The sequence below is a fragment of the Rissa tridactyla genome, chromosome Z, assembly GCF_028500815.1.
Source record: "Rissa tridactyla isolate bRisTri1 chromosome Z, bRisTri1.patW.cur.20221130, whole genome shotgun sequence".
Lineage (NCBI taxonomy): Eukaryota > Metazoa > Chordata > Aves > Charadriiformes > Laridae > Rissa > Rissa tridactyla.
In genome coordinates this window covers 29,726,069-29,747,033 of record NC_071497.1, presented here as the reverse complement: position 1 = coordinate 29,747,033, position 20,965 = coordinate 29,726,069, and the positions used below count along the sequence as shown (strand labels likewise).

Below are 20,965 nucleotides of genomic sequence, written 5' to 3'. Positions count from 1 at the left end.
GACGATAAAAAAAAATAATCATTGTTTGAAAAGAGAAGATAAGTTCTGGAAGGTGGTTCCCTGGGCCAATGAGAGATTGAATGCTGATTCAGAATAAAGGGGAGCAAAGGAGAAGTCTATGTAGGACCTTGAAATTGAAATTTATATATAAGTATATATATCTGTCTCATAAATCCAGGAAGATACCTTTTGCAGCAGCGTTCTGATACAAGCAAGCAAGATTACACTTCCCAATTTTGCAGTAGTCAGTTTACGAAATCATGAAAACCTATTGCTATATAGGGGTACAAAAAAGCCTTTACACTGGGCAACAGGAATCTGAATCTTCGACGTAGGCTGGATATGAAGTATCTGGAATTCAATTAGAATTTAAATGCCTACATTACAGATGAATTGCTGTTGGTATTGTTGTCATTAACCAAGAGAGAAGGTAGCGAGTGGAACTTCAAGGGAAAAAATGAAAAACCTATTGAGTTTGATGTGACATGTAATCACACTTTAGAAGATGTCAGAATGTTTCCAGACCAACAAAAGCAGGTAGATACAATCTGGAGGTATATCTGGAGTAGATAGAATAGCTGAGATAATACTTAATTTTTTGTTTTCGGAGGTTGTTTGCACATATATAAAAATGTAAAGACAGGAGAGGAGATAATGGAGAGAGGTCATAAAGTGGGGCTGAGAAGGGGTGGGGAGGACAGAGAAAGGAGTCTCTCTGGAGATTCCTCACACTACTTTTTCCAAGGGACACAGTGACACTGAAAAGAAGCTTGAAAACATAAAATGTATGGTAAAGATCCACCTTTATTTGGACCTGGCTGAGTATGAGTATGGTTGATCTAGTATGTGATTCTTTCAACCCTTTATTTAACGTGGCAATAATCACAGATACAGAAAATTTCCTGAGTTTTATCATTAAGAAGTTCTTGATAATGCAGTTTTTACTCTCAGATTCCTTACAATGTGTAGGTTTATAATGTGCACAAATGAAAAAGCTAGATTGTCTCAGGCAGGCTGGGGCTGCACCAAATGAGACACTGCACAGCGATACAGAAAGCAATGGGCCATAATTTTTTTCCACCGTGTCTCCGGGTGTGGGGCCATAGCAGCACAAAAGTTCTAGTTTTCCAGCGTAATGAGAATAAACGTATTAACCTTGTATCAAGTAAGATTTTCAAAAACGAATGTGGAAGTGAGCACTCTTCTCTTGAATAATAAATCTTTCTCTTTTCTATAGGAAAAAATGGAAATGACTGGAACATTCAAACAACAAAAATTTCAACTGGTGGATGAAGGTTTTAATCCATCTACAATTGCTGATCCTCTTTATTTTTTAGATAATTCTAAGAAAGCATATGTCTTGTTAACCAAAGAAGTACATGAGATGATCTTATCTGGGAAAATGAAACTTTAATTAACCTAATAATAGGCTATTAAGGGACAGTCTCTACAAGCTGCTGTAAGAGAAAACAGTAGCATTGATTATTGTATTTATACGTAGTTATCCAGAATAATATTTTATATACTTGATACTTACGTTCAGATGTATGTTGTATCTTTCCTCACTTGATCATTATTCACTAATAATTTTTTACCTCTTGAGACCAATTTCTAAGTAAATTACCTACGTGACTGAAAATGTGTTCTGAAAAACGTGACTGAAATCTGTTTTATCTTAATTTTGGAATATAAATGCTGAGTCTGGTAGTTTCTCATAGTAATAAGTGAACATAAATGATATGTGTTATAAAACAGTAAAAAGAGACTCGACATATAAAGGTATCGTGACACAAGTTGTTGTTTCTAGAGAGTGAAAATATGCCAGGAACATCTTTTTTAAAAGTAGTTTACATTTCATATATACATCTGAATATATTTTAAGAAATGAAGATTTGATAGTGGTTGGAAGAAAAAAATCTGCAGATGACTTTTCTGATGGAACGTAAGATGAAAAAGCGTGAAGCAGAAGCCCTCCAAACACAAAACTAAGAGGTTTATACTAACATCACTGCTGAGATTTTTTTGCCGTAATCTGTGCTCCTTCATTTGTTAAACTGGCTGTTTGGAGTGTCAAATTCTGAAGACAGAGCAAACTTTTGTGAAATGTTTAGCATCAAAACAACAATAGGCAGAGAAAATGTGCACACTTAATGGGGAAAATCACTTATATAGCATAAATAGATTTATTACAGCACTTTGTCATGCATATTGACTAACAAATAGCTTCCTTACTCATACTAATGACTGCCAGAGATTATTATTTTATGAGTATAAAATAGAGCAGAAATTTTAAAATTCTACATCGTATGTTCTAATGCATTGCTTTTAAAAAGTTTTTAAATAAAGTATATGATTATCTAAACCAAATTCTGTACTGTCTCAGTTTAAGTCTGATTGGGTAAAGCCTGTTTTGTAGCCTGTTTGGAAGCACTACTTGCACAGTGTCCTCCTTTAATGGATTGTGATGCCAGCTTTGATCAGCTGGAAGCAGTATCATAGAATAACTGAAAGGGTGACTCTCTTCAACACTGGGCATCAGAAGTCTCTCTTCTATCATAACTGTGGTATTAAACCAGGCTCTTATGAAAGAGTAGGATGTAACATACTTAAAAAAAATATCTTTTCTTGTTCCTTTCTACTTTGTTCATCTAATGACATTAGAACTTGTGTCAGCTTTTGATCCTCTGATTATCATTTTCATAATTTTCCTCTAAAAACCCAAACCAAGGGTGCAGTAAAAAACAGACGAAGATTCATAGCTTGGTTATATTTCTGAATAAGCGAGTTTGCAATTTTGTGATTTACAAAGCAGCAAGACCAAACAGTACTTACGCCAACATCATGCTTTATGTTGGCGTAGATGTTAATGTAATTGTTAAGTACATAAAGGTGAAAGGAGAGGACTGCTGGGTAAGGATGGAAGGGATCACAATGGTCTAGCAGTTCCTGAGCAGTCCCACTTTTCATACCTGTTTCTTTATGTAGTTCCCAAAATGGTTGTCTATGACAGAAAGCTGGGGGAGGCTTGCTGCTTATTCAGACAGAGGGAAGTACCATTGCTCTGTTCTGCAGATAGTTGCGCTTTCCTAGTCAATAACTGCAAATTTAAGAATCAAGTATTTACCATAAAGTTAAACCAAACTTTGCAAGTTAGTTTATAATTTTGAGCAAATTTATGCCAATCTTACCATAAGTGTGTGCTGAATATACTTCAGGATCCCTTTTCTTTTATTACAACAGTAAAAATTATGCAGTCCCTATGGCAAATAATTTATTTTAAAAATCATTTAAAAAAAAAGTACCCTGAGCTCCACAGTAGCATGTTTAATCTTGTAATAGAATATAAATTAATATAATGAAATCAAATGCTTAGCTTGCTTGCATATCAGATTTACGACTTTTTTGAATTTATTTTGCTTTACAGTATTTGATACTATTTATGACTAGTGAAAAGGTTCCACCACTTAGATGCAGCAGAAATGAGAGGGGGAAAAAATGGAAAACAAATAAGGAAACAAGTAAATACCTTTCCATATTTTAAAAAAAAAAAAAAAAAAAGGAAACAAAAACATGTTCATGAGTGTCACCATTCAGTGGCTTATTTTGTAAAGTACCTAAGTTGAAGAAGATGGATCCTGTGTGGAGTGGTTAGGGAGGAGAGTGCATTAGAGGAAGAAAACTGCATGTGTGCTAACTTTCACAGTCGGTCCACTACTAGGGCAGCCAGTTGGTGCTTCTGAGCTCTGCGGTGCATTTCAGCAGCAGCAGGAATCTTTTAACTTGGCTGGCTTGAGCAGCCTACAGGTGTTTGTTTCCCAGCTGTGACCACTAGAGAAATACAGAATTCCTTAGTCCCATGCACTGTCTCAAGAGACAGGATGCTTATGACATCAAGGAAATAATAAAGGGAAAATCTACGGACCCATAGGCTCTGTATTTCCTAAAGGGAAAACAGTGTATAATTGTCAATCCAGTAGTTTCCTTTCTCTTAGCCAGTAGGTTAGGTGCCAGCAGATGCACTGGAGCATGTTGCAGCAAAATGTCACATTTCCCATGGATATGTAAATTGTTGAACAGGCACTGAAGTTAGGCTGAATGGTAATGATGTTCACATCAAACACCAGAAAGGGCCTTCCTTTCAGAATGAGAAAATATTTGGACCAACCTGTTTGTTTCCTACCCTCATACCCCAATCAACACGTGGAGTGGCTGAGGGCTGATGGCTTGAGTGTCGCTGCAAAATTATGCCCCAGTATTTGACCGTGAAGTTTCATTTCATGTCGTTAGGGGTAAAGAAGCAGCTGAAGGTGGCTGAGGTGTGGATGGAGAGCTGCACTGCTAACCTCACATATTAAAAAACGAAGAGACAGGGAGATTAAAATAAATAAAAGCAATTATTTTTGAGATTTAGTGCTGTGAAGTTTTCCTCTGAAACTGGGGATGGTTGATGATGAAAGAAATGTTTATTTTAAAAAAAATGAGATTGGAATTCTCATTTAGGGAAGGTAAAATTCTCCAAGGGTAAACACATATCCACTGTCTTGTCCTAGTGAATCTGGTACAGTTAATACAGTTATAGCCTGGGTTATTTTTCATAAATCATTCTCAGGTTCCCCAGGAAACTGTAAAAAAATGCAAAGTTCCTAAGCAGATCATGGCCTGAATTTTATTGTCCTCAATCAAGTCAGGCAGATACAGCTTTTCAAGCGATAAAGCATCTAAACCATCCCTCACACTTCCACCAGCATTCCCACACCTGTAACAGCCACCATAAAGAATGTATTTCAATTGACCTACAAATTTCCTGCAGACAACATACAGAAAATATCTTCTACTCTTGGTTTGGCATATTATTTTTTTTGTGGAGGAAAAAGGAGGTAAAGGAAGGAGCAATCCTGTTTGCATTTTTTAAATTAAAAGATACTGGGTGGCTAAGGGAGGAAAGACAAAAAAGACAAAAAAAAAAGTGATGATCCATTTTCAGTAGCCTGTCTCCAGCTAACAATGCAACCGTGCATTGCATTCTCACACACAACAGAAATTATGACACATACCTTATTCATTAATTCAAAACTACTTTCAAGTAAATAAGGTCCTTCTGTGTAAAATTTTCTATCTCAAAAAATGCTATTTATTTTAGTAAAATTAGATTCAAAGATTCAGTAGACAGCCAAAGAAAGTTGTACATGAATAGTAGTAATTTTAGGAACAAATTTAATGTGATGTATATTATTAGCAGTACTGTCAGTAACTGACAGCATAGTCTGATAATTAATTTCATCATAAGGGTAACATCAGAAGATCATCCGATTGTGTTCTGGTATTCAGGACATAATACCTTACACACTACACCCTTAATTGGGCAACTAGATTATATGATGTAGATGGCAACGGTAGTTTTAAATAAAACAGGTTATTATCAGAGTGAAATGAAACGTCTGTATCACTAACAAATCCACAAGTTCTCCACAGTCTGAGAATCTTTTACCGAAATAGTCTTCATTCAGTTTCTCCAAGGACTGCATCAGGCACAGTTCAAATTGAACGGTCAGGAGTTGCTTTTGCACTGTAACAAAGCAGTCTTCATCGCTGCCATATTTTGACCTATTTCCTTCTGGACCTGTTGCTGGCACCATGAGGTTTGCACAGCTCCCGTTATTGCACAGTCCTGCATTACAAGTCTGGGAGCGGGGAGGGGTGCGGTTTGCATTATGTCAGCTGCACCATATACAGGAATAATTCCTATAAAAAGAGCCCTTGGACTGGCAAAAAACCCACTTGTTGTCATTGTCAACTTTTCTTCAAGTTACTGATCCTGCGATGCTGACAAAAATAATAGTTCTTGGAAGTATGTATGGACAGTGTTATCTGTGTAGGACTGGCCAAGTCTGGTAAGTTGCTCTTTGTGGTGGTTCTGGGTTTAGAAGTCAACTAAATGGCTCAGTTCACCTTAAAAACAAAACAGAACACAACAAAACACAACACAACAAAACAAAAAATACCCAAAACAAACAAAAAAAATCCCAAAAACAAAACCAAAAAAACCCCATGTTACAACAAGTTGAGCACAGAGTACTCAATCAATTCTTTGAAGCATATTTTGCAAGAAAGGAGTGAATGCCTTGATGGGAATTCTAACATGAAAAGAGTCCTGCTCATTCAGAGCAACCTGCTGAGTACAGATAAACAGAGCTGTCTTTTACAGTGCTCACTGTATAAGAAGGACATACTTTTGGTTTTAAAATACCATCTGAAAGAGCACATTTGGTCCAAAACCAGAAGGCTTATTCTGGTATACATTTATTTGTCTGGTAAAATTTATTACTCATCTTGTTTTTCCAGGTATTCGTGCATCTTTGCTAACTATACGTGGCCAAAATAGACTCACTGGTTCCCAAATCAGACAAGCTCATTTAATCTAGTTTACATGGACGGTATGTGTAATTGGCAAATTCTGACACTACTTATGTTAACAATAATTAATCAGACAGTTACATACAGGTGCAGATCTTTACAGCTTTAAAGATGAAAGTGTTCATGGGCATTAAGATAATATTTTCTGATTAAAGTTACTCAACCTAAACAAATACTTACGTAAAGAGCAAAAGGTTCCTGTACAGAATGATGGATGGCAGAGAAACTAAATGATGACTTTGTGAGTAATGCCAACTAGACTGTTACTCATGATTCAAGAAAAACATGTAGTGATTAGCACAATTTCCATTCAATTTTCTTTTTATCCTTCCTTTCTCATTCTTTCTTTTCTCCTTGCTAATAACAAAATATACTCGCATCCTTAATTTTTTTAAAAACTGGTAATAGTAAGTTAGGACCAGAGCACACTAATGCTGAAACTGGTCATGTCACAAGGGAATTCTGCTGGACCCAATAATGAGTACTGACCTTAGTAATCTGGACACATTCTTATACCAGATATGTGAAAATGTACTCGGGGGTTTTTTAAAATAAGTTGGACTAGTTAGGTTCGTAAAAGCACAGAAATTAAGCACACAGACTACCAAGTACCTGCCTTTGAAAATCTGGTGAATGACAAATTTTTCTCCAAATGCAGGACATAACCACACTAATTTAAAAAAATATTATTGAATGCCAACATAACTAAATAAAATTTAGGTAGCTATGGGATCATTAAACACTTGCCTAGCTACCCAGGTATTTCCAAAATGTTTGGGTTCTTTTCTGAAGACATTTCTACTAGGGACCTTGCAGTACTTTTCTAACAATGTATTAACACACCTGCCTTCCATCATATGCTAACAGTTTCTCCACTGAGTGGACTGCACTTTACTAGTAAAAGACTTGATCTATACTACTGCTTTTTGGTTTTGTTTTAGGGGGGTTTTTTTGCACTGGACATGCTTTTCTACACAGCTTTTCCAGCTCAGGTAGAAACACCTGTGCTATACCTGTTATACCTAGCTCATGAGCAAACCGCGGAGAGGGATTAATTTGTGCCAAACTGTACTCTCCATGTATAAGGATTCATTTTTACTGGAATTGTAAAAGCATGAATTTGAACGTAGCTCTCCAGAGAGGAATGCCTGAGCATTAGCTCATTCTACCAGCTTCTTGTCCTAAAGGTACGTAGGAACAGGATGCTACACATACACATTTGCGTTAGTACATGAGAGCCCTCTCAGATCTATATTTCAGTTACATCTGAATGGTAAGATTTCTTAAGAAGTTAAAGAGTATTCATAGGCAGCAAAACTGACATGAACAGCAAAATTGTCTTCTGACATTTAATTTTTTTATCAAGGAAAACTACCAGCTATCACCTTTAGTGGATGCTGAAAAAGCTAATGCTGTCATTAATTCAAATGTCAAAGTAGAGCTTTAAAATTAAAAGGTATTTAGGCCTGTCAGCTCCAAAAAACAGCATGCAGGAACTGTAGATTGCTTTCCACTTCACTAACATTACAATGAAATTCAATACTTCTAGAGTATAATTCTATTGTAGTTCTAATTAAATGAACACCGTGTGTGTAGCTGAAAAAGACACCACTTAAATATCTCCATTAGGTGCATGTCATGGTGCAAACATATGATACCTTTCCTACATTTTTTAAAATAAAGTTGTTAAAGAAGCTGCAAATTGGCAGTCAACACTGTATATCCCAAATCAGCCACTGCAAGTTGGGGAACTGGAGGTGATTAAGCCAATCAGATAGAGTGAGATACAGGGAGGAAAAAGGTGGTTTCAAACCCCTTACCATTTTCTGGTAGAGACTAGCACTTACTTCTGGCTATGTAAGGTTTCATAAGAAAGTGGGATGAAGTCCTTAGCCTGTGAAAATTCTTTAAAAAAAACAAGAATGAAAACATTAGATATGAAAAATTGGTCTGTACCCTGGATTTGTAAGTGGATCCTTATTTCCATAATAATCCAAATCAAAATCTTGGATACAAAGAGACTAAGAGACTATCATTTTGGAAAAGTTTGCATCAAATTGCAAGGGTGCAGTGCATTTTGAAGTCCTACTACTTGGGGCTGTTCCACCTATAATCTTCCAGCTTTACCATCTTTTTTATTGTTTTAAGCATACCTTCAAATATGTATCTTTTTATATATACATAAATATATACATATATAAAAAAAAACCAAAAGAGATCTGAGTTCCTACTTCATTTGAAGCCATCACACTTAGAAACAAATGATGCTCATTTTTGAAGCTGAATAGCTGAAGGAAATGGGGTTGCTACAGGGATTGTTTCAGTGCCTTGCTGAAGAGCTCAGATGCTTAGTGAAATCCGTCCATCCCATTGGATGACAGCGCCTTAAAAAATCTAAGGGGGGGGGTTATATCCCTGAGAATAGGATCCACAAAAGTCAGCTCAAAGAGCAAGAACTGCCTAAATCAACTACTGGGGAACAGTGAGAAGAGGATTATGTCTTAAATCCATCTCCTGCCAGCACATAGGAATCTAATTCTCGTTTGCTGGGAGCACAGAGATATTTGAGCTCTCTCCTGGAATTACACAAAAACAATTCTTTTGCAAATGCTTCTAATTCTACAGATTGTCAGCAAAAAGATAGCTATATGTATTCAGCTCAGTTTCAAACCAAGCATTTCATTAGAATTATAAATTAAAGATAGGAGAGGAAATTATTTATTGATGGCATGTGAAAGCACTATAATCAGTCATATATCACTGCAGGAACAAAGCCATATTGTGTCACAAGAGGAGGAAAACCTCTTTTGAAGTATAAGCAATATGACTCCATTTCTATTTTGCTGGCCACAAAAATCCAATTTTTGTGAAGAGAAGCTTACATCTACCCAAATACCTGTAATCTGCCATTAACAAACTGGTTTTGTTGGGAAATTCATCATTCAAAATAACATTAAGTATGACTCACCATTGTCTTAGTCCGTTTTTATAATGGCATGTCCGCTACAATGAGGAGTCCCTGTGCCATTTGTCAGGTATATTCTGAGCTAGCTGGAGGTAGTAAGTTTTCTCCAGATGTACAGACTATTTTTAAAGACCTTTTGGCTTCCTCTTGTGCTATATTAAAACTAAATTTATTTAGAGAAATGTGGCATACAAGAAAGCAAAATATTGTCAAATACTTTTGAGATGACTCATTTTGTTCAGCTGGATGACAACATTAGACGAAGAGAAGCCCTCACTAACTAAAATGTTGATCTTATGGTCTGTATTTTTCGTGACCCTCTCTATGTTGTGTTCAGCAGAATTATTGTTCTTCTTAGACAACACGTGACCTAGTTAAGATAATCTCTGCCTTGCTTTGGTAGACAAAGACTAGTGTCAGAAAAGGAGCTTCTAAAAACTCTTTCTAGAGAAAAACAGTTTCCAGGACTAAATGAGGACTGCCAGTGAATTACCAGTAGCTTTTTCAGGTGAGTCTTCATTTACACAGCCAGGCACTAGATAACAATTACCCTCGTGTTAGCTGCACTGTACATGTCCTGTTGGCAATTCCCACAATTACGTTCAGAATCTGTATGTTCAGGGATCTGCAGGATTTAAATGGAAATCATTCTCTTCGCATCCCATAAATCACAGTATCCTGCCTTGTTTCACCACCATCCTGTCTCTGTTTCATATAAAAAGTTGTTAGGTATTCTCTGTACAGGAGCCAGCAGGACCTTGAAACAGTGAAATCAACTGAAGCAATATACCAGATAGCATGGGGCCTGCCGCATTTAATAAAATATTGAAACACAAACGTATGACTCATTTTGATGTCATTCTGTTGAAAAAATAGTTCTACATATATCTTTCTTGAGCTGCAAGAGAATTATATATTTGCTGTGACATTAAGACTGGAGTCACCCAGAAACAGTTACTTGAAAAATGTATGTCCAGTTTCCATAACTGCAGGCTTTTTTAATCTTACTACAAGTTTTTCTGAATTAGAATTTGTATTACAACTGCTTATTCACGTTATCTGGCAGCTGCTGGTCATCGTGGAGCTTCTCTCACTGTAAATTCTTACAGATGATAGGACATTGCATCTAGCAACACGGATGGCTCAAAACCATAGTCCTGCGGTTGGCACTGGAGTTCTGCTTTCCCTTTTCTTTTCTGAACCCCAAATAATGCACGTGGTCATTCCCCTTTGAAGTAACCCCCAAAATTTATTAGGAAAAATGGAAAGGATTTCAGCTATTGAAATTCTTAGTAATACTGCCAATGCCGTTCAGTTGAACCCACTGAAAACATGCAGGGAATAATTTTCCATTGCATCATTCTTTATTAATAAAACCATGTTCAAATTACTGATTTTTTAGCCCCAGTTTTCAACGACTATTCATTTTACAGCCCATCAACAAATAGTCACACAAACCCTACTCTTAGTGGTATATATCCCAAAAAAGACAAATAACTTGGAAAAGAGAAAACACCTTTTTTTCCATCTTTTGCTTTCCTTTGGATGGTACAGCACTAAATTCTGACTCAAGAAACAGTTTTGTAACTACTAAATGTCTCAGACACATTTATGTATTTGTTTGCAAAATAGGTCAATTGCCACTCAGCTTTCCTGTAATGAATATAATCTATTAATTGTGCAGGTGTTGCCAGACCTGGAGTGATGATGAGGCTATTCATTCTGGTCTCTCAAAGATACCGACAATAGATTCCAGCTAAAAATGTCTGTGCTTTGGAATTCTTCTTTCTTCTATGTTCTGTTATTCCATTAAAAAAAAAAAAAAAAAAGTTGCTAATTTTAAGGAAACAGGAGGCAAGGGATAATTCTTTACTTCATGCAAAATCACTTATGGATTAAGGATTCCTGGAATTAAACCTATGAATCTCTTGAGGAACAAAACCCACATTTGTGATCAGCGGCACAGAGTCCAGTTGGAGGCCTGTAACGAGTGGTGTCCCTCAGGGGTCAATACTTGGACCAATTTTGTTCAATATATTCATTAATGACCTAGATGAGGGGACAGAGTGTATCCTCAGCAAGTTTGCTGATGATACCAAGCTGGGAGGGGTGGCCGACACTCCGGAGGGCCGTGCTGCCATCCAGCGTGACCTGGACAGGCTGGAGAGCTGGGCAGAGAAGAACCTAATGAGGTTCAACAAAAGCAAGTGTAGGGTCCTGCACCTGGGAAGGAAGAATGCCAAACACCAGTATAGGTTAGGGGCGGACATGCTGGGAAGCAGCTCTGAGGAGAAGGACCTGGGGGTCCTGGTAGACAGCAAATTATCCATGAGCCAGCAGTGTGCCCTTGTCGCCAAGAAGGCCAATGGCATCCTGGGCTGCATAGGGAAGACTGTGGCCAGTAGGTCGAGGGAGGTCATTCTCCCCCTCTACTCTGCACTGGTGAGGCCACAACTGGAGTACTGTGTCCAGTTCTGGGCTCCCCAGTTCAAGAGGGACAGGGAACTACTGGAGCGAGTCCAGCGAAGGGCAACCAAGATGATTGTGGGACTGGAGCACCTCCCTTATGAGGAAAGGCTGAAAGAGCTGGGACTCTTTAGCCTGGAGAAGAGAAGGCTGAGGGGGGACCTGATTAATGTTTACAAGTACCTAAAGGGTGGGTTTAAGGAGGACGGAGCCAGACTCTTTTCGATGGTTCCCAGCGACAGGACAAGGGGCAATGGGCACAAGCTAGAACATAGGAAGTTCCGTTCAAATACACGGAAAAACTTCTTTACAGTGAGGGTGACAGAGCACTGGAACAGGCTGCCCAGGCAGGTGGTGGAGTCCCCTTCTCTGGAGATTTTCAAGACCCGCCTGGATGCAGCCCTGAGGGATGTGCTTTAGGCAATCCTGCTCTAGCAGGGGAGTTGGACTAGATGATCTCTAGAGGTCCCTTCCAACTCTGAAGATTCCGTGATTCCGTGATTCCGTGATTTCATTCAGTAGCTGCTAATGCAGAAGTTTGTCAGGCAGATGTTCCAAATGACAGTAATCAAGTTAGAAAGCTTTTGAAAGAGCTCTTGAGTTAGTAAATTACATCCTCAAAATAAAATATTTAGAACTGGGGAACTGAGGACCGGGGTGATTGATTTAAAAATAGATACAATGGAGATGGATGCTGACAGTGAAAGAACAGACAGAAGATATTTCTTTTCTCCTTAAAAGTCTGTAATAACTTCCTCTGTCTTATAGTTTGCTGATACACCTAATAAGAGTGGAACTACATTTTCCAGCGTTGGTCAGAAAGCACGCCAAACAGAAAAGCATGTCAAAAGAAAATGCAAAGGCAAAACGTGACAGAAGCACCTACTTTTCACACAGAGAAAGGAGCAGAGAGGGCAAGAATTTGGTTGTATTTAAATTAACACTACAGAGTGTAGCTCTAAATAATCTATTCATATTTTTCAAGGTTAAAGGCTAACTTGCTCACCTGATGATATATCCACCAACGCTAGGCTTCATGCTTTGTGCTACACAATTACAGATGTCAGCTCAAAACCCTGCCTGCACCAAGAGCCTCTGCAACTTGCGGCCCCCCCACGGCTAGGAGCCTGGCTGCCTGTTCTGGTGGCCACCAGCCCTGGCACGCTGCAGCCACTAGGGCTTGCACCAGGCTGTGGAGGAAGCCTCAAGGCTTGCACCAGGCTATGGAGGAGGCTGCAAGGTACCTCACCTCTGCCAGGGAGCTGCTGCTCACCTCAGGCCTTTGAGCTACGTTACAGGCATCACTGAGCACAAACAGATACATTGCTGATCCTATACCTGACCTGCTGTGCCAGCTTTCCTGGCTTGACCCTGGATCTGTCTTCTTGATAGACACTTGGCTCTTCCTGATCTGCTCTGCTTTCCTGGTCTGACTGCTGCAGGACCATGTTGCCTCCGACTGGCTTGCCGCCACCCCCCAGCTCCCGGGCAATTATTTCCCTGGTGGAATAGCCCACTTGTACAGAGCAAACCCTTCTCACACACAGAGTTATTTCTACAATCCCGAAACAGACAGCTCAGAGGGTTTTGCAGCCTATAAAGACAGGTACATTAAGAAAAATAATGTTAGCTATTATTCCTTGAGGCTTCTTTTAATTTAAATATTGCCATTGGCTGATTTTAATGTCTTCAGCAAGCTGACTAAGAAGAACTATGTAATACCAGAGAGAAAACAGACCGTTACTGCAAGCTCATTTCTCTTCTCAGAATGTGACAACAGGGATGATTTTGACTCATCTTCGATAGCTTAATAAGTGTTTCATTGCCCTGACTATTAAAATGCGTCAGATGCTTTCCCTTTTTATCAGTAAACTGTAAACTACTGCTTTAGTTATTACAAAAAAGTCATACACTTTACAATTAGAAGCAAAGTAGGTCTTAACGTAATAAAATAGTGATTGTCTGACAAAACGAATAGCATTTGCAATTCCATGCACATCAGTTACAAAGAATAAACCATACAGTACAGTTCAAAAAATTGAATTACTCCCATTTGTGGAAGAAGCATCACATCCTACCAAAAGTCCTTGAGCACAATGTGCACCTTCAAGTGTGGAAAAGGCTGCCACAGTGTACTGATGGGCAAAGGCCGGCCCTTCTGCAAGGAACCAGGCATCTCACCATAACTCTTCCAGCATAAATGTGACCTGCTCTGTCTGCAATCCTTCCTCCTGCTGGGGGAAGCCCTCTCTTCCTCCAGGGTGATGTTTTAGCACCCCTGCGAGTCACAGGTGAACTTCCATGTGCTCATGGTTTGCATGGTCCACACAAAAGACTGCTCAGAAAATCTCACCCATCCTACCAGAGCTACTATCAGCACCTATATATATAATAATCACATCACATATCATATAATCACATAATATACACATCAAGTGAGTACTATTAGATGTTAGTAATATGAACACACACATATACATTTATTACAGCTATTGTGCAGAAAAGCAAAAGCCAAGATAGCTGGGGACAGAGGCAGTATGCCAAAGCATGAAGTCAACAAAGGATAGTGTAACGGCACAGATGGCAACCGGGAAGCAAGCTCAACTCATTCAAGGATAAACAGCTCATTTGCAGGAGAAAAAATGTTCAGACTTTGAAAAACCTGGTTACTTGGGGAACCTAGACTTGTCTGGTTGCTCTCTAGATCTTTGTCCAACCAATTAGACAAACTGGAAAGGTCCGTAACGCTAACAACATGAAAAGACAAAGGTGCCCCTTTAGATATATGGCTACATGAGAAGATGCTGCCTGCTGGGTAGTGTACAAACTCTTACGAGTGCGAAAGACTTGAGATTGTGGAAACTCTACAGATCCCCCAAACGCAACTTTTTATAAAATATTTCTGTCTTATAAACAAAATAAAGAAAGAAATTAAGTGACTTCTGAATATATAACAAGATTACAGGAACTAGAAGAGTTATGCTGAACTGGAGAGAAACTACACAATCCAAAGAAGGACTTGCATAGAGAATTCTTTCAAAAGTAGCTTGTGACTAAGGCTTACTTGATCCAAAAATGTGCATGTCATTAAAGACGTAAACATAAACTGTGGGTCAAGCAAAAGGCACAGTACAGACAACACTCAAAACTATCTTCACTATGGCAACTGGTGTCCCATACGACCAAAAATTATTGATTCAAAGGAAAAATTAAGTAGAAACATTAAATATCCCACAAAACCTAGTGTATATAAAGATGATGGAAGAGTAACCGCCAGAGATGCAGATCAATTATTTCACAAAGGAAATGCTACAAATGTTCAGGTTCATGAACCTTCAGTCAACAAAATGGATTCTACCATGTACAATTTAACATATCTACCACTGTCATTAACCAGCTTGAAGCCAGGAGATTAAAAAAGCCCTCTCCCATTTGGTGAGATTCTGTCTGACTGGCAAAGCATATGTTTGTACATTTACATTAACAATTTAAAAAAAATTTTGGGAGTAAGCCTGTCTCAAAACAAAACTTAACTGACATTTTGGACCAACAGCTGGTGTAATTCCAAGTAATGCTGTGCCCTGAAAAGACAGGGCTTAATCTTGAAGAAATAATTGCTAAACGTTGACAGCTTTGTCTGTTGTACTTTGTGAATCAGATGAAGGTAAAAGATAATCAGATCATTAAGAATGTGCATTAACAGAATTACCATGCCACATTTAATGCCAGTAATGAAGAAGGATGTAATTATTCATATTGGTAGAAAAGTGAGGACTACCATATCTGAAAAAAGATCTAAAATATTTTATTTTCACATATCACAGAGAAAACAATAATAAGATTATTCAGTGAGTAAGCTCTTTATATTTCTTTATCTTTTATATTTATGTATTTTATCAATATGGTTTCTGTTGTCACCTTTTACTATCCTGTTCCAACTGCTGTTGTACATGAAAGGAATTTAGGGTAGCAAAATACAGCCTAAGTGACATGGTATTGAATTGATTATTAGCAGCGGAGCTTTAAAATACCTATTAATCTTCAAAATCAGATGGTGGCAGAGATTTGTCCCAATAGTATGCTTTTTACTTTGAGGTATCATTATGTAGTGGGCAATCTTAAAAATAAAGAAATAAAGTAGTCTGATAATTCTTGATAAAAGGGGCAACATGGGCAGATGATATTAGAAGTAAAGCCAAAAACATTGTCAGTATTAACGCATTTCCAAACCTTGCAAGGAAGCAAAACCGACCAGGTGAAGAGTGCTTTATTCTTCCAGGAAATTCCAGGAGCTCTTTGCCAATCACACCTATTTCCATCCATACTACTGCAAAAACCTGTCTGTCACTCGAACATGCAGCACCAACACAGTCGCAAGCTGATTAGCTCCCATTCGGGCAACGCTTGGGTTGTGTGATCTCAGGATCAGTTTGACACCCAGAATGCCCAAAGACTCCACTGCTCCATACACAGATTACCACTACAGGTAACTGCAGCAGAAACATAGACTTCTCTTAAAAAGGGTTTTGTGTGATGTCAATACAATGTTCCTGCAGATGAGATAAATGGAAGTGGCTGTGCCAAGTATGGGGTGCGGAGGCAAGTCCACACTGCAGTTGGCACGACTCTGAAGTGCAAAGTACGCACCTGAAAAGTCCTTCCCCCCCCCCACAGTATCAGCAGAATTACCACAGAGCCAGCGCGAGGGACACTATCTCAGGTATGTAGGATGGATAGCAAGCAAACCTGGCTGTAAGCCCAGTGTCAAGGGTAGCTTTAAAACACAATGCAGATCTAGCCAGATATACTAAAGTCAACAGAGACTGGAGCTGGGACTGCAAAGCCAGGACTGCAAAACCAAGCGATCTGTGCCAAGCTGCATGATAACGTGGTTACATTGCTACAACAAGGTAGCTTAATACAGGTTTGCAGAAAAAATGCAAGATCTAACAAAGGTTTTTGTGGCAACGCTATTGCTTTAACAATGTAATCTGTGACATGCCCTCATAGGGAATAAAAACAGTAATTTGGACATGAGATGAAAATAATTCTGAAATATCACAGGGGAACTGAGTAACTGAAATAATAGAAAATCAATGAAACTGCAGAGAAAGGCAGTGTATTTATGCAGTTTATGAAGTGTAGTAGTATGGCTGTTCCCTTTTCCTTGACTTCCTATTGCAGATGTATAAATTTCAGGCAGTTGCTATGCCAAAGAGGATTTTGAACTATAAGAAATCTGTCTGCTCTCTCCAATTTTTAAGTTGCCTGCTCAATTTGGACTTTCAAAGCACAAAACTGTTAACTGCAGGACATGCCTCACCATTCACATTTTTCTTACTGATATAGAGGGCATCACCAGAGCAGTAAATATTTTTCTCTAGGCCTTACTCTAGATATGATTTTACTGTAATTTTCAATGGAGTACTTTGGGGAGTATATAATTTTAGTAGATTCAGTACCACATCGTGTTTCATTCTACAGATGACAACCATATAATAGGCTTTCAGGCAGACTGAAATAAACAAGTATAATGAATCAGGCAGAAAATAAACTTCTGAAACATTAAACTGAGAAACTAAAAAGCCCTTGTCCAAAAGTTAGAATACTGAATTGGTTTTGTCTTATAAAAATGTAAATTCTTTTATCTTTACCTACTAAGAAGCTTACATTTTAATGCCCTGAATTCCAACCTTCAATCTGAAACCTAAGGCATACCTCTTTTTTTAAAGTGGACATAGCATGAGCTTCCATCTCTCTCACCTTATCCATCCTAGCTCTTGATGGTCAAGTGCTCCTTAACTGCTGAAAACAAACAAACAAACAAAAAAATGCTTTCCAGAGGCTACAGATCAGATGACCTTCTTCAGTTCTCCTGCAGGAAAGGAAGGCCCATGTGGCAGGCAGAGCCTCGTGTCTGAGCAGAATGGACTTGTTAGTAGGAACACTAGATATGGACAGAAATTTTCCAGAACTGGGCTAAGGAAATTCAGCCTTCACCTAAAATCTTCGATACTTCAGTAGTTTTCAACAAATTTCTTTATAGTGTGGTGTTGTGTGTACCACCCAAGAGGCATATTCGCTGTGATTATATACCCTTTTTATGACTTTGGCAGATACTGAGCAAGTGTGAGATTGGCAGCACCTTAAAAAAAACATGGTTGGAGATTAGTAACACTGACTTTCTAGTAGAAGTTACATTTTTCTTTGCTGTGTATAAGGACTGATCACACATTACTTGCAATGTGAAGTGCTGAAGAGATGCATTACAAGGGTTCTTACGCGCTTCTGCTGTTCAAACTGGGTAATAAGTAAATCTTTGTTTCAGGCCGACGTAATGTCGATCAATGGATATTTTCCCTGTGTAGTGCATCACACCCTCTTTTCTTTCTGTGAAGCAAAAAATGTTATGCTGGATTTTCTAGGTGGGCTAGAGCCTTGTATTTGTGATGATGCCATACCTCTGCAACTTAGTTAAAAGCAGCCTCATCTGCCGCTGCCACAGGAGCTGTATGATTAAAAGACACATGAAAGGTCAGTGAATCTAACATATCCGGTTGGTGATACTTGCAAAGTGTCCCTTCCCGACTTTGTATCTCAGTTGGGAGAGGAAAAATTCAGAGCCTGAGATCTGCTTCCATCAGAACTGTCTTCCTCTATGAGACAGTACCATCCAAGCACAGGCAGCTACTCAAAAAGACTTAAGTGCTTTCAGAAGAAAAATTAAACTACATGCGAAAGGACTGATTGTGGAGTTGCTGGGGGAAGAGAGAGAATTCAAAATGCAAAAGCATCCAAGGCAGTACAGTGTGATATGGGTGGAGTTATGATGCAGATAAAGGCCAAGGCTAGGTGTCACTTGGTAAGGACAGATGGATTGCATGGTAAAGAAAGCAGCTATTAGCCTTTACCTTCATATGTGAGCAGGGATCTCGTGGTTGTGCTCCTCTTCCTGCAAGGCCTTGGACAGGGAGGGAGGGAGGGAGGAAGGGAGGGAGAAGCAGACCCCACTCTCCACATCTTCGTTCGTTCCCCTGCTTGTTCCTTGACCCGAGATAGAGGGGGGTCCATGGTCAGCTGTGGTAGAGGAGCCCCTCCTGGTCCAGATTTTGGATGAATCTGAGTACTGTTTCCTTGCCATGGCAAAAAACTAACCCTGTTGGCAAAAAAAATTTCTGTTATTTAAATAAGCTTGAATATGGCCAACTTACCAAAACATCAGTTATGTATTCTGCATAATAACTGAGTAATTTGTATTCAAATTTATTCATTGTAGACAGCAATTGTAGAAAGGTAGGAACTTGCTATGGCATATTTTGTTAATACAGATAGCCCTATCTTGCTATAATGGAAAAAGGAAGCCCATTTAAGACATCATTAATCAACAAAACCACTACCCATGCTATGTTTTAAAAATATATTGAATTTTAGGACTGCACTTAATTAAATAAAGTACAAATTAGGAACTGGTAACCAATTTAAGTCACAGAAAATAAACAGAATTCGCCGAGTATTCAATTTGTCACCTTTTCTTTTACAAAACTGGAACTGATTCAAGGCAGCTAATAACTGGGCCATAAAACTGTTCACCCTGTATGCCTCCACTGTAACAGCCTTAATGACCAGCTGTATTCATAAATTAAATCAGCAGAATGGTAAGCATGGACAAATAATTTAAAAAAGCCCTGACCCCTGGCTGCTGGCTATTTTTATAGCTGGCAGGTAGAATGGAGTTGTATATGCTTCACTGAAGGCTCTTATATATGTATATCTAGAGGTGAAAATTGCTTTTTTTCCCAGATAAATATTGTCACACACAGTACAGGACCAAATGTTTAAACAGAACACAGATGGACGAGGTATCTTTCATTTTCACTCTTAAAAAAGTATTTTTAATCACAGAGATATCAGTTAGGCTGAATACAATCAGATTAACATTCCCTCCTTTGGAAAGAAGGTGCAAACTCTGTATGAACCCACCGAACTCACTGGCAGTAAAAGAAGGCAGAATCAATGTATATTTGACTTGCAACTGAATCCTTTTAAAAACTTACTTTGTGTAATTTCTGCCTAGACACAGTAAAATTTGCATGTTTTCCCTGTAATGCACAGAAGCCATTGCACATTTGCTTCTTGAGTAGTGTATAAAATAGTCTGCTTCACTGCCTAGTGAGTATATAAGTGTGCAAATATATAATTGTGAAAGGGTCCTTACGTTTGCCATTTTTAAATCAACTCATATCAGCAATGTGTTTTCTGAAAAAAAAATCTACTGAAAATATAACATAGTCATTTCACGTAACAGCGCCAAGTTTCTGACATCAGTAAAGCACAAGAACAACTCTGAGCTTCAGCTTGTCGGTATTTAGCCAGGCAGACGTGCATTAACCTTGGTAATGGTGCCACTGCATTGGATAGCGCGTGAAAACACCCACTGGGTTTTGTCAGAAAGTATTTTCTTTCTACAAGTGTTAACACACTACTCAGATCCTTTCCCCCAAGCACACTGAATTGCAACAGAGTATCTGGCAATTATGGGAAAAATCAGGGCAACCTTTCCCAGCTGCCTCCTGGCAAAGGAAAAAAAATAAAGTTAATGAATCTGGAAATTTTGTGGAGAACATGAAGCTGGGAAGGATAAAATCATAGAATGGTTTGGGTTGGAAGGGACCTTAGAGATCAACTAGCTCCAACTCCCTGCCATGGGCAGGGACACCTCCCACTAGACCAGGCTGCTCAAAGCCCCATCCAGCCTGGCCTTGAACACTTCCATGGATGGGGCATTGACAATTTGCCTGGGCAACCTGTTCCAGTGCCTCACCACCCTCACAGTAAAGAATTTCTTCCTGATAGCTAATCTAAATCTACCCTCTTCCAGTTTAAAACCATTACCCCTCATCCTATTGCTACACTCCCTCATAAGGAGTCCCTCCCCATCTTTCCTGTAGGTCCCCTTTAAGCACTGGAAGGCCGCTATAAGGTCTCCCCAGAGCCTTCTCTTCTCCAGGCTGAACAACCCCAATTCTCTCAGCCTGTCCTCATAGGAGAGGTGCTCCAGCCCTCTGATCATCCGTTCTGGCCCTCCGCTGGACCTGCTCCAACAGGTCTATGTCCTTCTTG

The 20,965-nt window shown here is 38.9% G+C and overlaps 1 protein-coding gene across 4 annotated transcripts in view; it reads left to right on the top strand.

The window, feature by feature from the left end:
• Positions 1-2,357, top strand: part of SLC27A6 (solute carrier family 27 member 6) — a 41,533-nt gene extending 39,176 nt beyond the window's left edge. For all 4 annotated transcript variants that reach the window (XM_054186905.1, XM_054186908.1, XM_054186904.1 and 1 more), the window contains one exon: positions 1,238-2,357. In XM_054186905.1, the coding sequence (XP_054042880.1) occupies positions 1,238-1,414 (177 nt within the window). In that variant the 3' untranslated portion in view covers positions 1,415-2,357. The remainder of the gene's footprint in view (positions 1-1,237) is intronic.
• Positions 2,358-20,965: the final 18,608 nt, after the last annotated feature.